Source organism: Lepisma saccharinum, chromosome 25 (genome assembly GCF_977018435.1).
Source record: "Lepisma saccharinum chromosome 25, izLepSacc3.1, whole genome shotgun sequence".
In the NCBI taxonomy this organism is placed as follows: domain Eukaryota; kingdom Metazoa; phylum Arthropoda; class Insecta; order Zygentoma; family Lepismatidae; genus Lepisma; species Lepisma saccharinum.
Window position 1 is genome coordinate 6,889,884 of NC_139253.1, and position 16,271 is coordinate 6,906,154.

General features: G+C 38.4%; 1 protein-coding gene across 7 annotated transcripts in view; it reads right to left on the minus strand.

Annotated features, from left to right (window-relative positions):
- The window catches only part of LOC145978691 (uncharacterized), a 450,589-nt gene that overhangs the window by 29,274 nt on the left and 405,044 nt on the right, over nucleotides 1–16,271 (minus strand). For 6 of the 7 annotated variants that reach the window (XM_083111475.1, XM_083111481.1, XM_083111479.1 and 3 more), the window contains 2 exons: nucleotides 6,778–6,965; nucleotides 447–653 (listed from right to left, as the gene is read on the minus strand). In XM_083111475.1, the coding sequence (XP_082967601.1) occupies nucleotides 447–653; nucleotides 6,778–6,965 (395 nt within the window). Of the gene's footprint in view, nucleotides 1–446; nucleotides 654–3,771; nucleotides 3,851–6,777; nucleotides 6,966–16,271 lie in introns of those variants that run through there. The other variant, XM_083111480.1, reaches the window with a different exon arrangement.

The following is a 16,271-nucleotide window of genomic DNA, read 5'->3' on the forward strand; positions in this document are numbered from 1 at the left end:
AATTCGAAGTCGTGCATGAGCATTTTTTAATATTTCACATAGTTTTGGCAATTCGTAAAGCACTACTACGCCTATTTAAATCTTCAGTGCTACCGCTGGTGAATATTTATTTCTGGATGTCCTATTTCTGCAAATATAAACTTAACACATCATTTTTGCATTCTTATTTTATTACATTTACTTTCATCTAGTGTTGCTGTAGTGTCTACAAGGATCTTGTCATCATGATAAAAATCTCAAGTTTAGAATTTATCCACTGCTAAAATCAGCAGGGAGATGGGAATAAATTATTTTGTTAATGGAAAAATCAGTAACAAATTATCAATTATTAGTAGCAATTGCATGAAGGACACACAGGAATTATGTTTAGATTTATCTTACTGTAATGTTCATACCAATCTGAATGATTGTATCAAAGTTACACTGCTGTTAGCCCATCTACTTACAATCTCCTGTCCATTGACATTGGGTGGTTTTGGAGCACGCCTCTTCCTATGCCTTGGGGGTGGCTGTTGCTGCATCACCACTGGGGTTGGGACTTGTGGAGGTGGAGACACCGAGCGGCCGAGGCTTTCATCCGAGCGAGCAGGAGAAATTCCTCTGCTACTTCGACCTCCTAAGCTATCACTGCTGATGCTGCCTTCTCCCATACTCTGAAAGGTAAAAACCAAATGAGACATTCTCGGATATTTCTTGATTCAAGAACCTGATAAAACCAATGCACACAATATTCCTTGTTGTTTCAAATTAACCTAACTAAAGCTAAACTCTTATTCCTTGGGTTAAAAAAAAAGAAATACATTCACTATTTCATATTACAAATCAAGTTTTCTTCCTAATTACAGGTGACATTCACAAATTTATTTTTTTTATCAACAGAACCTAGAGTTGAAAGAAGAAACCTGTTATGACGAATTATTTAATGTATTGAATCAATTCCAAAATGGCCGATGATTTCTTTGTGTCTAAACAAAGATCTCATAGTTGCCTGATCTCGACATATTCTTCTCGATTTTACTTTCATCAGACAGGTATAACCTTCCCAATGATTTGTCGTCCATATTGAGAGATGATGACAGTGTTGTAGCAAATGTTTTTAGCTTTTGAGAAGAGCGGACCTTCTACATTGTTATTTTCTTGTAGTTTACTGTTATTACAAGCGTAACAAAACAGTTTTTCGTTGTGACGTTTCAGGAGAACACACGCTCCCTTCATCAAACATTTATTTTTATTTTGACTAAAGATACAGTTATAACAATGGTTAGAAATTTTTTAAAACAAAAAGAATCAGTTATATAATGGATGTTGTCAATGTTACATTGTTGTAATATAGCAACCTAACTGTGAAAAGAAGCAGTCGGTTTTATTTTTATTTTAGATAAAAAATTTTGATCACATTATTTTTTATTTAAAATTATGAATCCCAAAAATTATGAATATTACAACAATGTAACATTGACAACATCCATTATATAACTGATTCTTTTTGTTTAAAAAATTGCTAACCATTGTTATAACTGTATCTTTAGTCAAAATAAAAATAAATGTGATGAAGGGAGCGTGTGTTCTCCTGAAACGTCACAACGAAAAACTGTTTTCTTATGCTTGTAATAACCGTAAACTACAAGAAAATAACTCTACAATGCAAGCAATGCGTACATACAAGAAAAAAATTTACATTGTGTTTGAGGAAGTTTTTAGTGTAGCCTTACCCATTTAAATGTGTTGTGTTTGCCCTGTGCAGGTCCCTTTTACAACTTGCACTTCTAACCTTTTCCAAGGGGCTCTTTACACCCCTTCTTTTACTTTAAGGTAAGGGTTTTAGATAAGAGGATTTTCCTCGTATACTTAGAAGGGTGCAAAATGGCCGAAGCAGCCAAAAATTTTAACTCAATCAATCAATTTTGTAATCGTATTTTTAGTCACTTCAGAGGGTAGACATCCTCGTCGTCGCGGTTTGCCAAGCGGCACAAATGCAGCGTAAAATAAAAATATAAATACTAACACATAGTCACGTTCTTGTTAGCTCGAGTCCCAGGTGTAAGCACGTAATGGTTAGGACCCTACTTTAAACTGTAGGTCCAGTCTCTATTAACTTAACTGTGCATAAAGTGGTTAAAACAAAAAATAAAAACTCTTTAGCTCATGTGTTTTAAATATATTTTCGAATAGCAATCACAACTACGACTGCAGTTGTAAATGATTTGGAAACATTTATAATGCAAAAAAGTTATTTACAGCCCCATGAGCTTAGTGTGGTATTCAGGAAATTCTGAATTTGGTAGAGCTTAGAAGAAAAAAATGCTCGATTCGCATTTTTCCTGACAGTTAATGACCGGGAGGTGAGTTGCCAGTCACCGTTTTTATTACTCCGATTTGCATGCATGGAATTCACACTTCCTTTGCGCTCTTGCAAGACTTCAACGCTGCTGCATGATTCGGATTCTGTCGCACACAGTACGCTCACCCAGGAAACAAACTTGAAAAAGAAGAAATTCTCCCGTTAAAGGTGAGAATCTAATACCAGGCAAGTTGTCCGTTGATTTTTTTAGACACACATGCAAAGTTCAAGGACTGAAACAAAAAAAACACGAGGCAGTAGACTTGGGTGTAACTTTGAACCCAACTTGGGGGGGGGGGGAGAGGAGCAGAATCGAAAAGTTTTCCATCCCATAAAAACAGCGTCTAGGACTACTTTGCCACATAACTGCTACATTTGATAAATCATAAAAAATACGCGATTTCTTTGTTCCTCAGGTCCCAGGAGGTTAACAAATATATCCTTAACTTGAAACTAATCCTGAATAAAAGTGCTCCATTGCCCCCGAAAAGTTACCCCTATAGCATTAGACAACATATGCACCAGAGACAACACATCTCAATTCCTTACAAGCACACAGACGTTAAGAGTAATATTTTTTTATGGGGGTCAGGTCGTATAACAATTATTATAACTTAAATTATTATTTATTATAATATAGAAGATACTTTTACTCCATATGAGCGAATAACCCCTCACATAACAGTTCATTTTAAATTTATTTTCATTTATACATAATTTTTACCGTTTACGCACTTCAATCATGAGGAGAAGGGTGGAGTTTTTACCCATAAGGTAAGACTTTCACTTAACACACATTTGGAAAACTCACGTTTTTTTTTCTTTGTAATAGTAATAGGACATGAGAACATAGTTCATAGCCTATGAGTTTATCTTCCGTTCAGTTACGCTGCAATACTATAATTAACTGAAATGTATTTATAGACTATCATGAAAATGGTACAAAATTATTTATAGAATTACATAAACAATGCGATTTTCAAAGAACAATCGACTGAACTGTTCGAAACTAATTCCCTCTCTTTTCGACTTCCATGGAAACACGTGACATAGCAACAATTTAACTCGTATTATATCTGCAACAGCTACAGACGCCCCTATTGCACCCATGCACCGTTTAATTTTATCTAACGTGATATTATGAAATTAAATGCCATAAAACAAAGTAGTACAATTTCATCCCATGCAAATATATCAGAACTTTTTTCTATTCTTGTATTTCATAGCCACACACACACACACACTTTCTACACGTACGCTTAAGTGTACAAAATAAAATAAAAGCTGTTTAAAATGTTGAGACAATTTTCATCCAAGTATACTCGTGTTGCATTGTACAACTCCTCACCCCCCTTCCAAATGAATTAAAATAAAAAAAAAATTAAGTATCAAAATTGTACCCTACGCCAGTTTAAAATCAACTCACTCACATGGCAACACAGCACAAGACGCCACGACATGCTTCCTACTGTAAACGTGAGGAGTTTTTAGTGAAGCTCGCTGCTTCTGCGATATTTGATGACACTGCAAACATCCAGCATAACCATCGCAGAGTTCAGCCCGCGGAATTTTACAACGCAAGCCACCTAAGCACGTTCAATATACAATACGCTGCGATAAATCACAATAAAGCTGGCTTCAAGTTTACCTACTACTTTGCTGCCTCCAAAGTACATTCTACTATATCTAGTGCGTAATCTACGGCGGTAGCATGGTGCAAATGTATAGTACAACGTTCTGTACTACTTCTACTTCTTATTCCAGGTCCTGTTTTTGATAAATTTCAATCACGTAGTTTTTTTAGTTTCTCGACTTTGGTCCAATTAATTACGGTAATGGAAACTGCAGCGCATAAAGAAATTGCAGCAAAATAAAGAGGAACGTTTTCGATTTGGGGGTACAGTTCATCGTAATTTTTGTAGTAACAGTGTATTTCCATGACAGATTTTTTAGTTTGGTTGTGTCTTGATTACCCTGTGTGTAACTTTTAAATTGATTCTGATTACATGCATGTCTTTTTATATGTTTGCACGTACGTATGTAGGCGTGAATTAACGTTTTGAAAAATGAAGTTTTTCTTCAAAGAGTAGTGGCGGACAATTGAAGATTGTGGGTTGCGAGGGGAAGAGTCGCAGAGCCTGTTAGCTGCTCTAGCGCCAACCCTGGAACTCTAGAGTATTTAAGGAAAACTAACAATTCATTAAAATGTACTTTCATTTTAGTGTTCAACAGTTCTGAGCGAGTTGCCATTTGTAAATTAATTAATTTTATAAATTTTTACACATTCGTTCACACGTCGAAATGTACCTAATTATGGAATAGTTTAATTCCGAAATTATTACGTAACTTCCAAACAAGCGTCATTCTTTTCTTATGTCTGAAAGCAACGTTAATGAAAAATGAATGTTTTCCTCATACTTGTGGATTAGTTACAGTGAAGACTGGTTAGGTGCAATTTAAAGACAAGGAAAAACGCACATCCTCTTTTCCAAGCCCTTCACAGGCCATTAGCAAGATTGCTTCCAAATACCCACGGCCTTTCACATGGAAAAACCGTGATGACGTAAAGTTGGTAATTCAGTTTAAGTAGACGCCGCGCAAAAGATCAACATTGGCCATTTTTACATAGTCTTGAACATGTGCAAAAATGACGCGGCAGACTGTAGACACACAGAGTAATGAGAGAGACAAACAATTATAACTAAAGAGCTTCACACCATTTAGCTTATATTATTGTAGGATGTATGTTTTAATGTTGTTACGGGATTTAGAAAAACATGCAACACTTATCACTGATACATTTTACCCGCTTGCCATGCCGAAACCATAAATTATGAATGTAATGCGGATAAAATACGTAAACTGACGTGATCTTAGAAATTATACAATCAGATTTTAGCTACAGTTAATCCGATTTAGTAATCAACTTGACATGAGCCGATTGCGTGATACTGAATGACGTCACAGCGATAAAACAAGTTGTACTAGCTCGTTGTAATGTTGGTTAGTAGTTACTGAAAGTTGTATAAAAAGTTTAAAACTGTCAAATGTTATTTTGATACAACAGATTGAGCATGATACAACAACGATATAAAGTATATAAATTTTTTAATTAAGGTATTTCAAGGATAATTCAACGTGAGTTAATACATAATAATAATATATTATTCATCAGAAGCTCGCGTGACGTCATCCGTCTGCGTTTAACATCCCGAATGGTCCCACCATCGAGGTTCTTGACCGTATACAAATAACGTAACTGCGAACGCGCCTACAGGTGGCAGGTCAATCTACTGAAATAACCATAACTACTTTTTCAGCAAACCCTCACTAGAATAGGCGAGATGGGCTTGTACAGTGGGATCCATGAGTATTACCGTGCAAATTGTCCATCACCATGTTCGTGCACTTTATTTGACCCAAAAAGAGCTTCGAGAATTAAAAGAAAACTCAAAACAAACTGTTGACAACTTCTGCACCATCATACATAAAAATCCATGGCTTAAAAACACATCGGATGTAAGAGAAAAAATAAATGAAAATAGTCATGGACAATTTGCACGGTAATACTCAAGGATCCCACTGTACACCCAACGGCAAAAGAAACAGTAGGAGAATTGTCCATCACCATTTTCATTCGGTCTGTATTGCACAATATGATAATGGATTGAAATAAAGACGTCAATAAGAAGAGGGCAATGCCTGTTTCGCACCAACATAATTTCATTGTTTAAAACAACACAGGATGTAGAATAAAAAGTAATGAAAATAACGATGGACAATTTGCCTACCATTTGCCGATGACTGTACGTAGACCAAGAATTTTTGTGGATATTTTACACTAAATAACACCACAGAAGACACACTGATTGAGTTAAACTAGATTGTGCAATAACAGTGTTTGCGAAGTGTACGGTAGGTGGTTAGAGTAGTATGGAATGTATAAATATCAAGTGAACTGCCTATAGCCGTGTTCGTGCGTTACGAAATTCTAAAATTTAAATAAAACTCCCACGTAGTTGGAAACATTTGCACCTGCATCAGTAAAATTCCAATCCATAAAGAGTATATTGTACAGTTGGATGCATAAGTATTAACACGCAAATTGTCCATCAACCTGTATATATTCTCTACACGCAATGAGAATTTTAAGAATTGAAACAAAACGAAAAGCATGTATGCACCAGCACATATAAATATCCATTCCCCCAAAACACATAGTACGCAAGAGATAGGTTAATGAAAATTGTCATTGACAATTTGCCTAACAAAACGTATGCATCCCACTGCGAAAAAATTAATGAAAAGAGTGGTGGACAAATTGCCTGCCACCAGTTATGTGCTTCTCACTGTACCATATGGGGAGATTTTACATCCACAGTAATTCACGATGACGTCACAATCAAAGACCTACAAAGAAGTGAAAATTGACTCACCGAACGACTCCGTTTTAGGAATCCGAAAACACCTCTTCGTCTTTTCTCCTCCTCTTTCTGCAGCGCCATTATATCGGACGAAGACAGGCCGGTGGACACAGGTCGTCCGTTCTTCGGAACCACAGTCACTTCCTGAAGCTTGTAGTCCGCCAAGCAGCAAGCTAGCCGCAAACACTCGTCGAGGTTCACTGCAACGAAAAAACATCAAGCTGTTGCGAGACAACTGCGGAATAACAACAAGGGGAGAATCCTGCTTGTTTCTGGAGTTCACCTCTCGCAAACAAAAAGAGAAGAAAGCGGAGCGAGTGTGGCGTTATGCCTGCCGTAAAAAGTCGGAAGTGAGTCGGGGCAATTACGTAAGGAATTCCAACCAAGTTGTCAATCCAGCGGCGTGCGCACGCTTGCTTATTAAAGAGTGGTCTGTTGCTTTCTCCCGACAACTGCTGGGGCTGTATTGGTATAGGTAGGATTCTTTATCATTTAACATTCAAAAATTCAGTTGTCGACTTCCGTGGCGGAGTGGTTAAAACAGCGCACTAAGACGTAAGGGATCCCGGGTTCGAATCCTAGCCTGGACATGGGTGTTCTTTATGAATGTCCCTTCATCAATTTCATCATATGGTCATTCATCATCATCTTCGCTATTAGCCAAAAGTGGCAGAAAAGCGAAGTAAAATAAATCAAATCAATCAAAAATTCAGTTGACCAAATTTCTCAGTTTTATAGTATACTAGCTCATTACCAGGCGTTGCTCGGGTGTTTAATTAATTCTAACTATAGCGTAAAATGTAACTAATTTTATTTATAGGTATTTCAAAGTATAAGTACAGTATACGGTACAAATTATAAAGTAACATCTTTTACAAATTCACTATAATATAAATTTAACAACAATTTATGAACAACATTTTTAGTTCCACCTCCAAGAGCAAGAATAAATAAATTGAACGGCATTGGAAGTGTCACTATTCATCTTAGCGACCCCGAAAACTATGGGTTCCACACTAATATCAGTCGTTTTACATGTCACTCCCTTCCCACCCCCACCCCTAGGGGTGTCTTGGAGTTGAACGGCATTGGGAGTGTCACTATTCATCTTAGCAACCTCGAAAACTATGGATTCCACACTAATATCGGTCAGTTTTACATGTCACCCACTCCCCCCCCCCCCCATGAGTGCCACGGGTGTCTGAGTTGAACGGCATTGGGAGAGTCACTATTCATCTTAGCAACCCCGAAAACTGTGGATTCCACACCAATATCGGTCGTTTTCGATTATTCTTACATGTCACTCCTTCCCACACCCACCCCTAGGGGTGCCAGGGGAGTCTTACCCCCACAGTATTTCTTTCCAGATTATAAGTCATATGTGTACCAAGTTTGGTCATCGTGAATGTCACCAATTAGCTTAGCGACTCCAAAAACTATGGATTCGACACAAATCTTGGTCATTTTTGACAATTTAATTTTCACCCCCTCTCACCGATAGGTGATGAACTTGAAGTGGAACGGTATTAGGAGTGTTACTATTCATCTTAGCGAACCACAAAACTATGAATTCCACACTAATATCGGTGGTTTTCTATTGTTTTTGCATGTCACCTCCCCTCATCCCTAGGGGTGCCTTACCCCCACAGTATTTCTTTCGAAATTGCAGGTGATACGTGTTCCAAGTTTGGTTGAAATAGCTCCAGGCGTTCGAGAGTTGTGCCGGAACAAACAAACATCCATTTTTATAGAAGATTAGATAGGGAGTTGAGGGTAAAAACAGGCTTTCTGAAAAAAGAAAAAAAGGCTCCTCTTTGCCATATGTAACCAACCTTTTTCAGTTGATCTCACTTTTTCGTGCTAAATTTTTAATGGTTTATTTTATTTCGCTTTTCTATTTCTGGCTAATCGCGAAGGTAAGGATGGGTGATGATATCATGAAATCGATGAAGGGACACACTCAAAGAACATCTATACCTAGGCAACACTTATTACCCTCCAGCACACAAAAACTATATAAATGAATGAAATGCTCTTTCGACCAAATTATGCATTTGTATAGGTATGGTGTTTTTGACCATATTAAATGTGACTCCCACCAGCAAAATATCCAGGCTTCTAATCACACCAAGCATGCAAGCAAAAACATGTAAATGTCTATATACTCGTACTATTACATGTCATTGTAAGTTTAACAGGGAGCAGTGACATTTAAGTCCCCACCCCCTTTTTATCCTCTACGAAATGTCTTAATATTAGTTTGCAATAATAACTCTGATTCATTTATTTTAGGGCGTGTATATTAATTCCACGTATAATTGTAGATCCAGTCCCAACTAGCGTAATGTGCATAAGGAGGACTTGATAATTTTACGTGAACTTTCTGTTTGGCCAGTATAATCTGCACGAATAATGTAGCTCAAAAGTACAGTAGAATTGTCCACCAACAGCGGGCTAGTACAATATATAACGAGGTGTCCACGTAGCCATGTCCATCTGCATAATTCACCAGCAGATGGCGTGAATCATAAAAGGCCAGAACTCAGGGTCAATGATTTCTGTTCACGTGAACGTCTACTCGAATTAAGATTCCAAAAATTTGACTTTTTTTCCGGTTGTAGTTTCATTGGTAGTGAAAGCTACCCTTCCAAAGTTCACTGCGCCAAGAATGGCATGACGCGACTTCCTCACGGGTAGAAATGGCATTCATTTGCAGTTAACGGCACGGAAGAATCTCTGCTTCTGTAGATTATCTTATTGAGGTGTTGATTTAATGTTGAAATTCAAGACCGACATTTGTCTAGATCATAATGCCTTAGTCAACCGAACTTCTAGATTAAATACGTACATGATAAATAAGTACACAGCTAATATGATTTTATTTTTACTTTCAAACGCTACACAACTAAAAGTTTTGAGTCCACCTTAAGTCTACGGGTTAAATGGGGTAAGTGACATGGTTTTAAAATAGATTGTGAACTAATCAAGTGCGCCTCTTCGTAAATTCAACCACCACGTCTTGTTACAAACCAAAATTGTTCAATTATAATTTCAATTTATAGCCTGTAAACTGTGACATGTAAATCAAAACCAAATTGATGAACAGATTATCTCGGGCTATCGACCAGGTGAGTTGTGGAAATGATTCCAAGCTTTCGAGAGCTATCTTCAGGGTAGAAGTGCAGTTCCAAGCGTCAACCCGGTGTATATAGCCTACGTTCGTGGAGGGGGGGATCCCGGTGAAGATGGCGGACCAATCGAGTGGCGTGGCTGCTACGTGTGCGTTTCTGGTTAACTAACGCTAACCAGGCTGGGTCCAGTTCGAGCCCGTGTCGCATTTAAGATTGTATTTTTCTTCATAAATGGCTATTGCTTCCTTGATAATACGGTCCCAGTAGTTTAAAGTTTTGGCTATGATTTCTGTGTTGCTGAAATCTGGTCTATGTCCCTCGTTGATGGAATGTTCTGCTAGTCCCGACTTTTCAGGGTGGAAATACTTGATGGAGCTTTGATGTTCTTTACAGTGAGTGCTGTTCTATTGTCCTACCCGTTTGCCCAATGTACGCTTTCCCGCATTTGCAGGTAAGATAAGACTCCCAGTGTTTTGAGTCCTAACTCATCCTTGGGGTTGCGTAATAGGCTTCTGATCTTCGGAGGTGGTTTGTGAATCGTTTTTATGTTGTTTCTTTAGAAAACATATTATGTTCGTATTATCAAGGAAGCAATAGCCATTTATGAAGAAAAAGACAAGGCATCCCCCTCCACGAACGTATATACACAGTGTTGACGCTCAGAACCGCACTTCTACCCTGAAGACGAGTGACGTTAGCTCTCGAAAGCTTGGAATCATTTCCACAACTCAGCTGGTCGATAGCCCAAGAGATTCTTTTCATCATTCATCGCCAGGAAAGCTTCAAGTCTTACTCCAAAACCACATTGACAATAAATCATTGTGTATACTAGCACTCCGGCAGTTTAATTCAAATTTACAAATTAAACTATGCACGTATAATTAAGAAGTATTGATGGACAGCATTTTAGTATATTTAATGTATTCAGAATATAATATTAAATCTTGCATTTAAACAAAAGGTTAACCTAACAGTGAATATCGAACGTGTTAACAGAGTTAAAGTAATATATATTAGGCATCTTTTAATATCAAATTCATCGAGTTTGGTTGTCAGATGCTGCAACAGCAAATCAAGTTGCCGACGTCTGTGGTGGAGGGGTTAGCACAGCACGCGACGACGCCAGGGGTAACCGAATGTCCATTGCGAGTATCCCATAAATTTCATCATCACTCATTCTCATCGTCGCGATTTCCAAAAGTGGAAGAGCGACGCTAAATAATTTAAAATAAAACTGAAAGCAGATGAAAGTTCATTTTGATCGAGTAGTCAATTTTATTATTTTTCGCAAAACTGGTGACAATGAATATTAATGTAAAAACAGTGTGAAAATAAAAAAAAATAGTACAATATCTAAAATTGGCCGCCATTTTCCAACATTGTGGCAAAGGATCAATTCGGATTTTTTTATGGTTTAGTATGTTAAACTCGGTAACATTCTGAAAAACTCTGCAAAACTTCCATCCATTTTATCGGGTTATGTAGCCAAACGTGTGTTGCTTGATAATTGTTTCTTCTGGTAAAAGCTCTTTGCACACCTTATTCATACTTTCATTGTTCGCTACTCTATCTTAGCAACATATAAAGCACATTGAATAACATGAGAAGCACATGCTAAACGTCATGAAGTTGTACAACACGGTGCTTCACTTATCTCTTGATCAGCAATTAAGGAATTCATTGTTGCTTCGTGCTCCAATGGAGACAATGCCGCTTCTGCTATAGACTTCGAGCAGCAACAATATGTGGTGGGTACTTAAAGAGAAAGTAGTTAATAACAATAGCAATTTGTATTACAAAGAGTGCAAATGACAACGTGCAAATATCGTGGCACTTAGAATGGCTGAGCGTGTGCTTAAGAAAAATACTTTGTCACCAAAACGTCTTGGAGATCTTATTCTCTGCAATGTGTCCAAGTAATACCAAGAAAATAAGTCTTTTGGTGGCAAATTGTATTATCTAGCATTCATGGACTCGCATTTGAGAGAATCTTAGTTGTGTGTTAGCTAGGGTTAAGCAGATATCGATGTATGGATATCGGTAGATAATAGTGGTATCTGTTTAAGTATCGGCTGCATTTCATTTACCGATACCGGCCGACACTTTTCCGGCGTTAATTATCCTAGAAATTATGCAAAATTCTACGTTTCCATTGATTTTGTGCGAATAAGAAAAAAAACACATTTTGTGATTACATACCAGGTATTTTTTTAATATTCTGATGTAATTTTGGAATATTTTAAAGCAAAACTGTGGTAAATCGATGCTCGTAATTGGAATACTCGCCCACTAATAGTATTTAATAGGACCAGGATTTTTATGACAGCTTTTTTTTTGGTAAGGTTGATGTGTTCCCTAAATATATACGTAGAAATTCATATTGTGAAGAAACTAATTGAATTAAGGTGCTTTTTAAGGGCATATTTTGCCATTTCTACGTGATAAAGCATATTTTGATGGATTTTCGGTCATATTCAGCATATTTTCGCTTTTTCAAGAAATATAGTCATTTTCCAAGTGGACTAGTTCTTCAGAGTTCTTTTTCTTTTTTGGACTGCAGCAAAATCTTTTTCATTTTTAATTGAAAATTTACAGAAAGGATTCATTCAACTCATCAGGCCCCATAAAGTGAACTAAAAATAGTATGTATATGAAAATATCTCAGCATAAGTTAGATATTGATGTACAAACCGTCAAGTTATAAGGGCGTATTTTTCAAATTACAGTGCATATTTTGTAAAATTTTAGGTCATAAGAGCATATTTTATTTTGCATATTTCGGTAATTTTTAGGTCGTAAAAATCCTAGCCCTTGTAATTAATATTTTGAATAACGTTCAATTGCTACAATTTTCAAGCATCGAATCGATATGGTTCAGCCGTAGTATTAGCTAAATCACAGAACCAAAATGTATAACTTCGCCTACATACGTACATCAAGATGCAGATATCGTAATTCAGGCACTACCTAGAGGTATACGAAATACAACACTTGCCTACGCTACGGTAAGCAAATATTTGAGACTCAATTGAGCAAATAAAAGGCATTACTTACAAACTTTCCACAGGCTACAAAATTAGAGATCTTTCATTCACGCTGGCTGCAGAGAAGTCTCTTGCGATATCATAAATCGTTATCTCGGTTAGAAGAGATTAAAGCTCTCGTACTTGGACTATATCCTTTTGTTTTCGAGCGGAATTTCTACATTCCAATCGTGCGATAAGTTCTAACATGCTTTTTTCTCTATCAGTTATCGACGATATCATCTGCGCGGCATATGCATCATCGCGATGGAATCTGTGATATTTGGAGAGAGAGATTATTTGTTCTACAGCCAACAATGGTAACATATTGTACCTGTTGCTTTGTTCTTCTGCCGACGTGATCACATACGCGTGGTCAGAGTCACGCGCTACGAAGTCAGAAGTCACAGGTTCAAAGCCTTGGAAGCCAAACATTTGTCGTTTTATCAGTTCATCATTCACCCTCATCGTCGCGATATATCCAAGAGGTAGAAAAGCGACGTACAATAACAAGCGACTTTAAGGAATTATCCAAACATGCAAGAAAGGCTTCAGCCAGCCACAGGCGTGCGCACGGGGGGGGGGGGCAGCAATTGCCCTCCACCTAATCACGGTCGTTCTCAGATTTCTTCGACGAAGGGACAAGCAAGATATTTTTTTCATGGGGCATATTACCCCGATAATAGTGCTACCCCTCTCAAAAAACACCACTTGAATTTGAAATTATCGCATTCCTGCGACCCCCCATTACATAATAATTAATGTAAATTATTGTGACTGAAATCAAATTAACGTGTGAAATGTACTTTTAGGTTGATATTCGTTTTCGAAGGGGGAGGTGTGGTCATCCTTGACCCCCCCCCCCTTCCAGACGTTTCATGCCCCTACATTATTATACTTTCACCTAGAAATTTAGTGTAGAGGAATCTTATCGCTGTTATTAAACGATATGTTGGAGATTTATCTATAAAAGTAACCATGTTTATTCTTTCTTTATATATTTTATATTGCATATAGCTCCAATTGTTTATTTGTGTATTTCAAATGCCTTAAGTAACCTGCACTCCCATTGGCTAATTCAATCTTAGCGCGGTGTCTAGTTGCCGCCATCTTAGCGCGGTAGTTACTTCCAGCCAGTGTGCGTAGAGAGGCCACTCGGGACACAGCCAGAAACCGTCGCGGACAATTATGGATACCGTAAGCCCAACGTGGCTACGTTTCATTAGTGGCGCGTTGTTGTAACCCCAGCTGCAACTTCGTGTAAACAGTTTCCCCTAGACAGGAGTGCATGGGAAGTGTAATCAAGTGTTATGTGCATATACCTTATAATACATAGTTATAGTTATCAGTGTGTGTGCCTGTGTTTTCTTTACAACTACCAAGAGGATCGCGGTGAACTTTGCCCTGTAGCGACACAATCCATACCAGAGAGATGTAAGTGGTACCTACAATTTCACTTACATTTAGATCCTACCGGTTTGGATCATCATTCATTTCTGGTCCTTCACAGCCGGACAGGTTCTACATTCAGTTTTGGTCCTGTACGGTCCGGAACGCAAACATTTTGGTCCTCCGCAGGCCGCGATCTCCTTTGTATTGAACATGAGGTACGTTACTATCAGTGATTTTAGTGACATTGTGTTGTGTAAACATTATTTTCAAGTACAGTAACTACAAGTTATTGAAAGCATTACGTCATTCGTTGTAGCGCGAGATATTTTCCACGTGTCTGAAGGAGGATCGGGACTTCCCCGAGCCGACAGCGCTCTCGCTGTTCGCTTGTCAGTGACGTGACACACTCCGCTCCCTTCTCCCCTCGTGCTGTGTGAGGAACAGTCGGCGACCAGTGACATGACGTCACACACCGGTGGTGTGTCGCTGAGTTATTTTTAGACTGCAGTTTTCTGTTCCTTCACGGGACTGGCTTTTTCGTTCGTTTTCGTGCGGGGAACTTCTAGCGAGGAAAAACGTATCGCGGAGAGGTGTATAGCAGCCCACACGTGCAGACGTGACATTACCATAGCGACCGTGAATCAGCTGTTCGAGTACCCGCAGTGTTGCAGCCTAACCAGGATTTCAGATGCCCAGATGGTCCAGTGAATGCCAGATCGGTGAGTACAACAGTGTTTGGTTCAATATTTCCTCATTTTTTCCTTTCATTTCAATACGCATTGCTTGTCCCTCCCACCTTGAGGCAAGGCAGACTTAGCACATCTTCTAAAGCAACGTGCCGCCTACAGGGGGCAAATAACGAGATTGCAGTCGTACATTAGCAGTGTTGATCCAGAGGCGCCGAACGTTCAACAGATCAAGGTTCGGCTGGAGCAACTGAACACATTATGGCCCAAGATAGAAGAAATTCAGGATTGCATTGAATTTGAAGCCACAGACGATGAACACACGGCAATTCGAGAGACAATCGAACTTTCATATTTCGATCTCAAGTCGCAGATGCTAACATTAATTGAGGGAAATCATTCAAATACAGACGGCGCGGAAAATGAACACAGGGCTTCGTGCAAGTCTCAAGTCAAGTTGCCATTAATAGAGCTTCCGCATTTCAGTGGAAATTACACCCAATGGGTATCATTCAAAGACACATTTTCTTCGCTCATACATGATAATTCGGATATTTCAGATATTCAGAAATTCCAGTATTTACGTGTCGCACTGAAGGGTGAGGCATTGCAAATCATTGAAAGCATACCAATTACAGCATCCAACTACGGTGTAGCGTGGAAACAACTCCAAGAGCGTTTTGACAACAAGCGTCTCATAGCTGCTTCACACGTCAATGATATTTTGCATATAAAACCAGTGTCGAGAGAAAACGCAGAAGAGTTGCGAGCGTTCACAAACACAGCTATCAGTTCCATCTCAGCGTTAAAATTATTAGCAGGAGATAGTTCACTATCAGATATAGTGTTAGTTCAACATCTTACCTCTCAGCTTGATGCCACCACACGAAAAGCTTTTGAATTAGAAGTGAATGACTCTGAATTCACTACTCTTGACAGTTTGTTTCAATTTCTAGAGCACAGAACCAAGGCTTTAGAGAAATTCAAACCAATTTCCAATGAAAGATCAACATTCAAACCACAGTTTAGTGGCAACACCAAACAACAAAGTCACAAACCTGCGCATCCTTCTCCTTCAAGATCATATGTTTCTACCGTATCTCCTTCATGCCTGTATTGCAAGGATACTATGAAGAATAATAAGCATCCGCTGTTTGTGTGCAGTTCTTTCAAAGCAGCTACTATAGCTCAGAAGTACAAATTTCTTCGAGAAAACCAGATCTGTTTCAATTGTCTTGGACAGTCAGATCACCAGGGATTTAGGTCAGGATGCA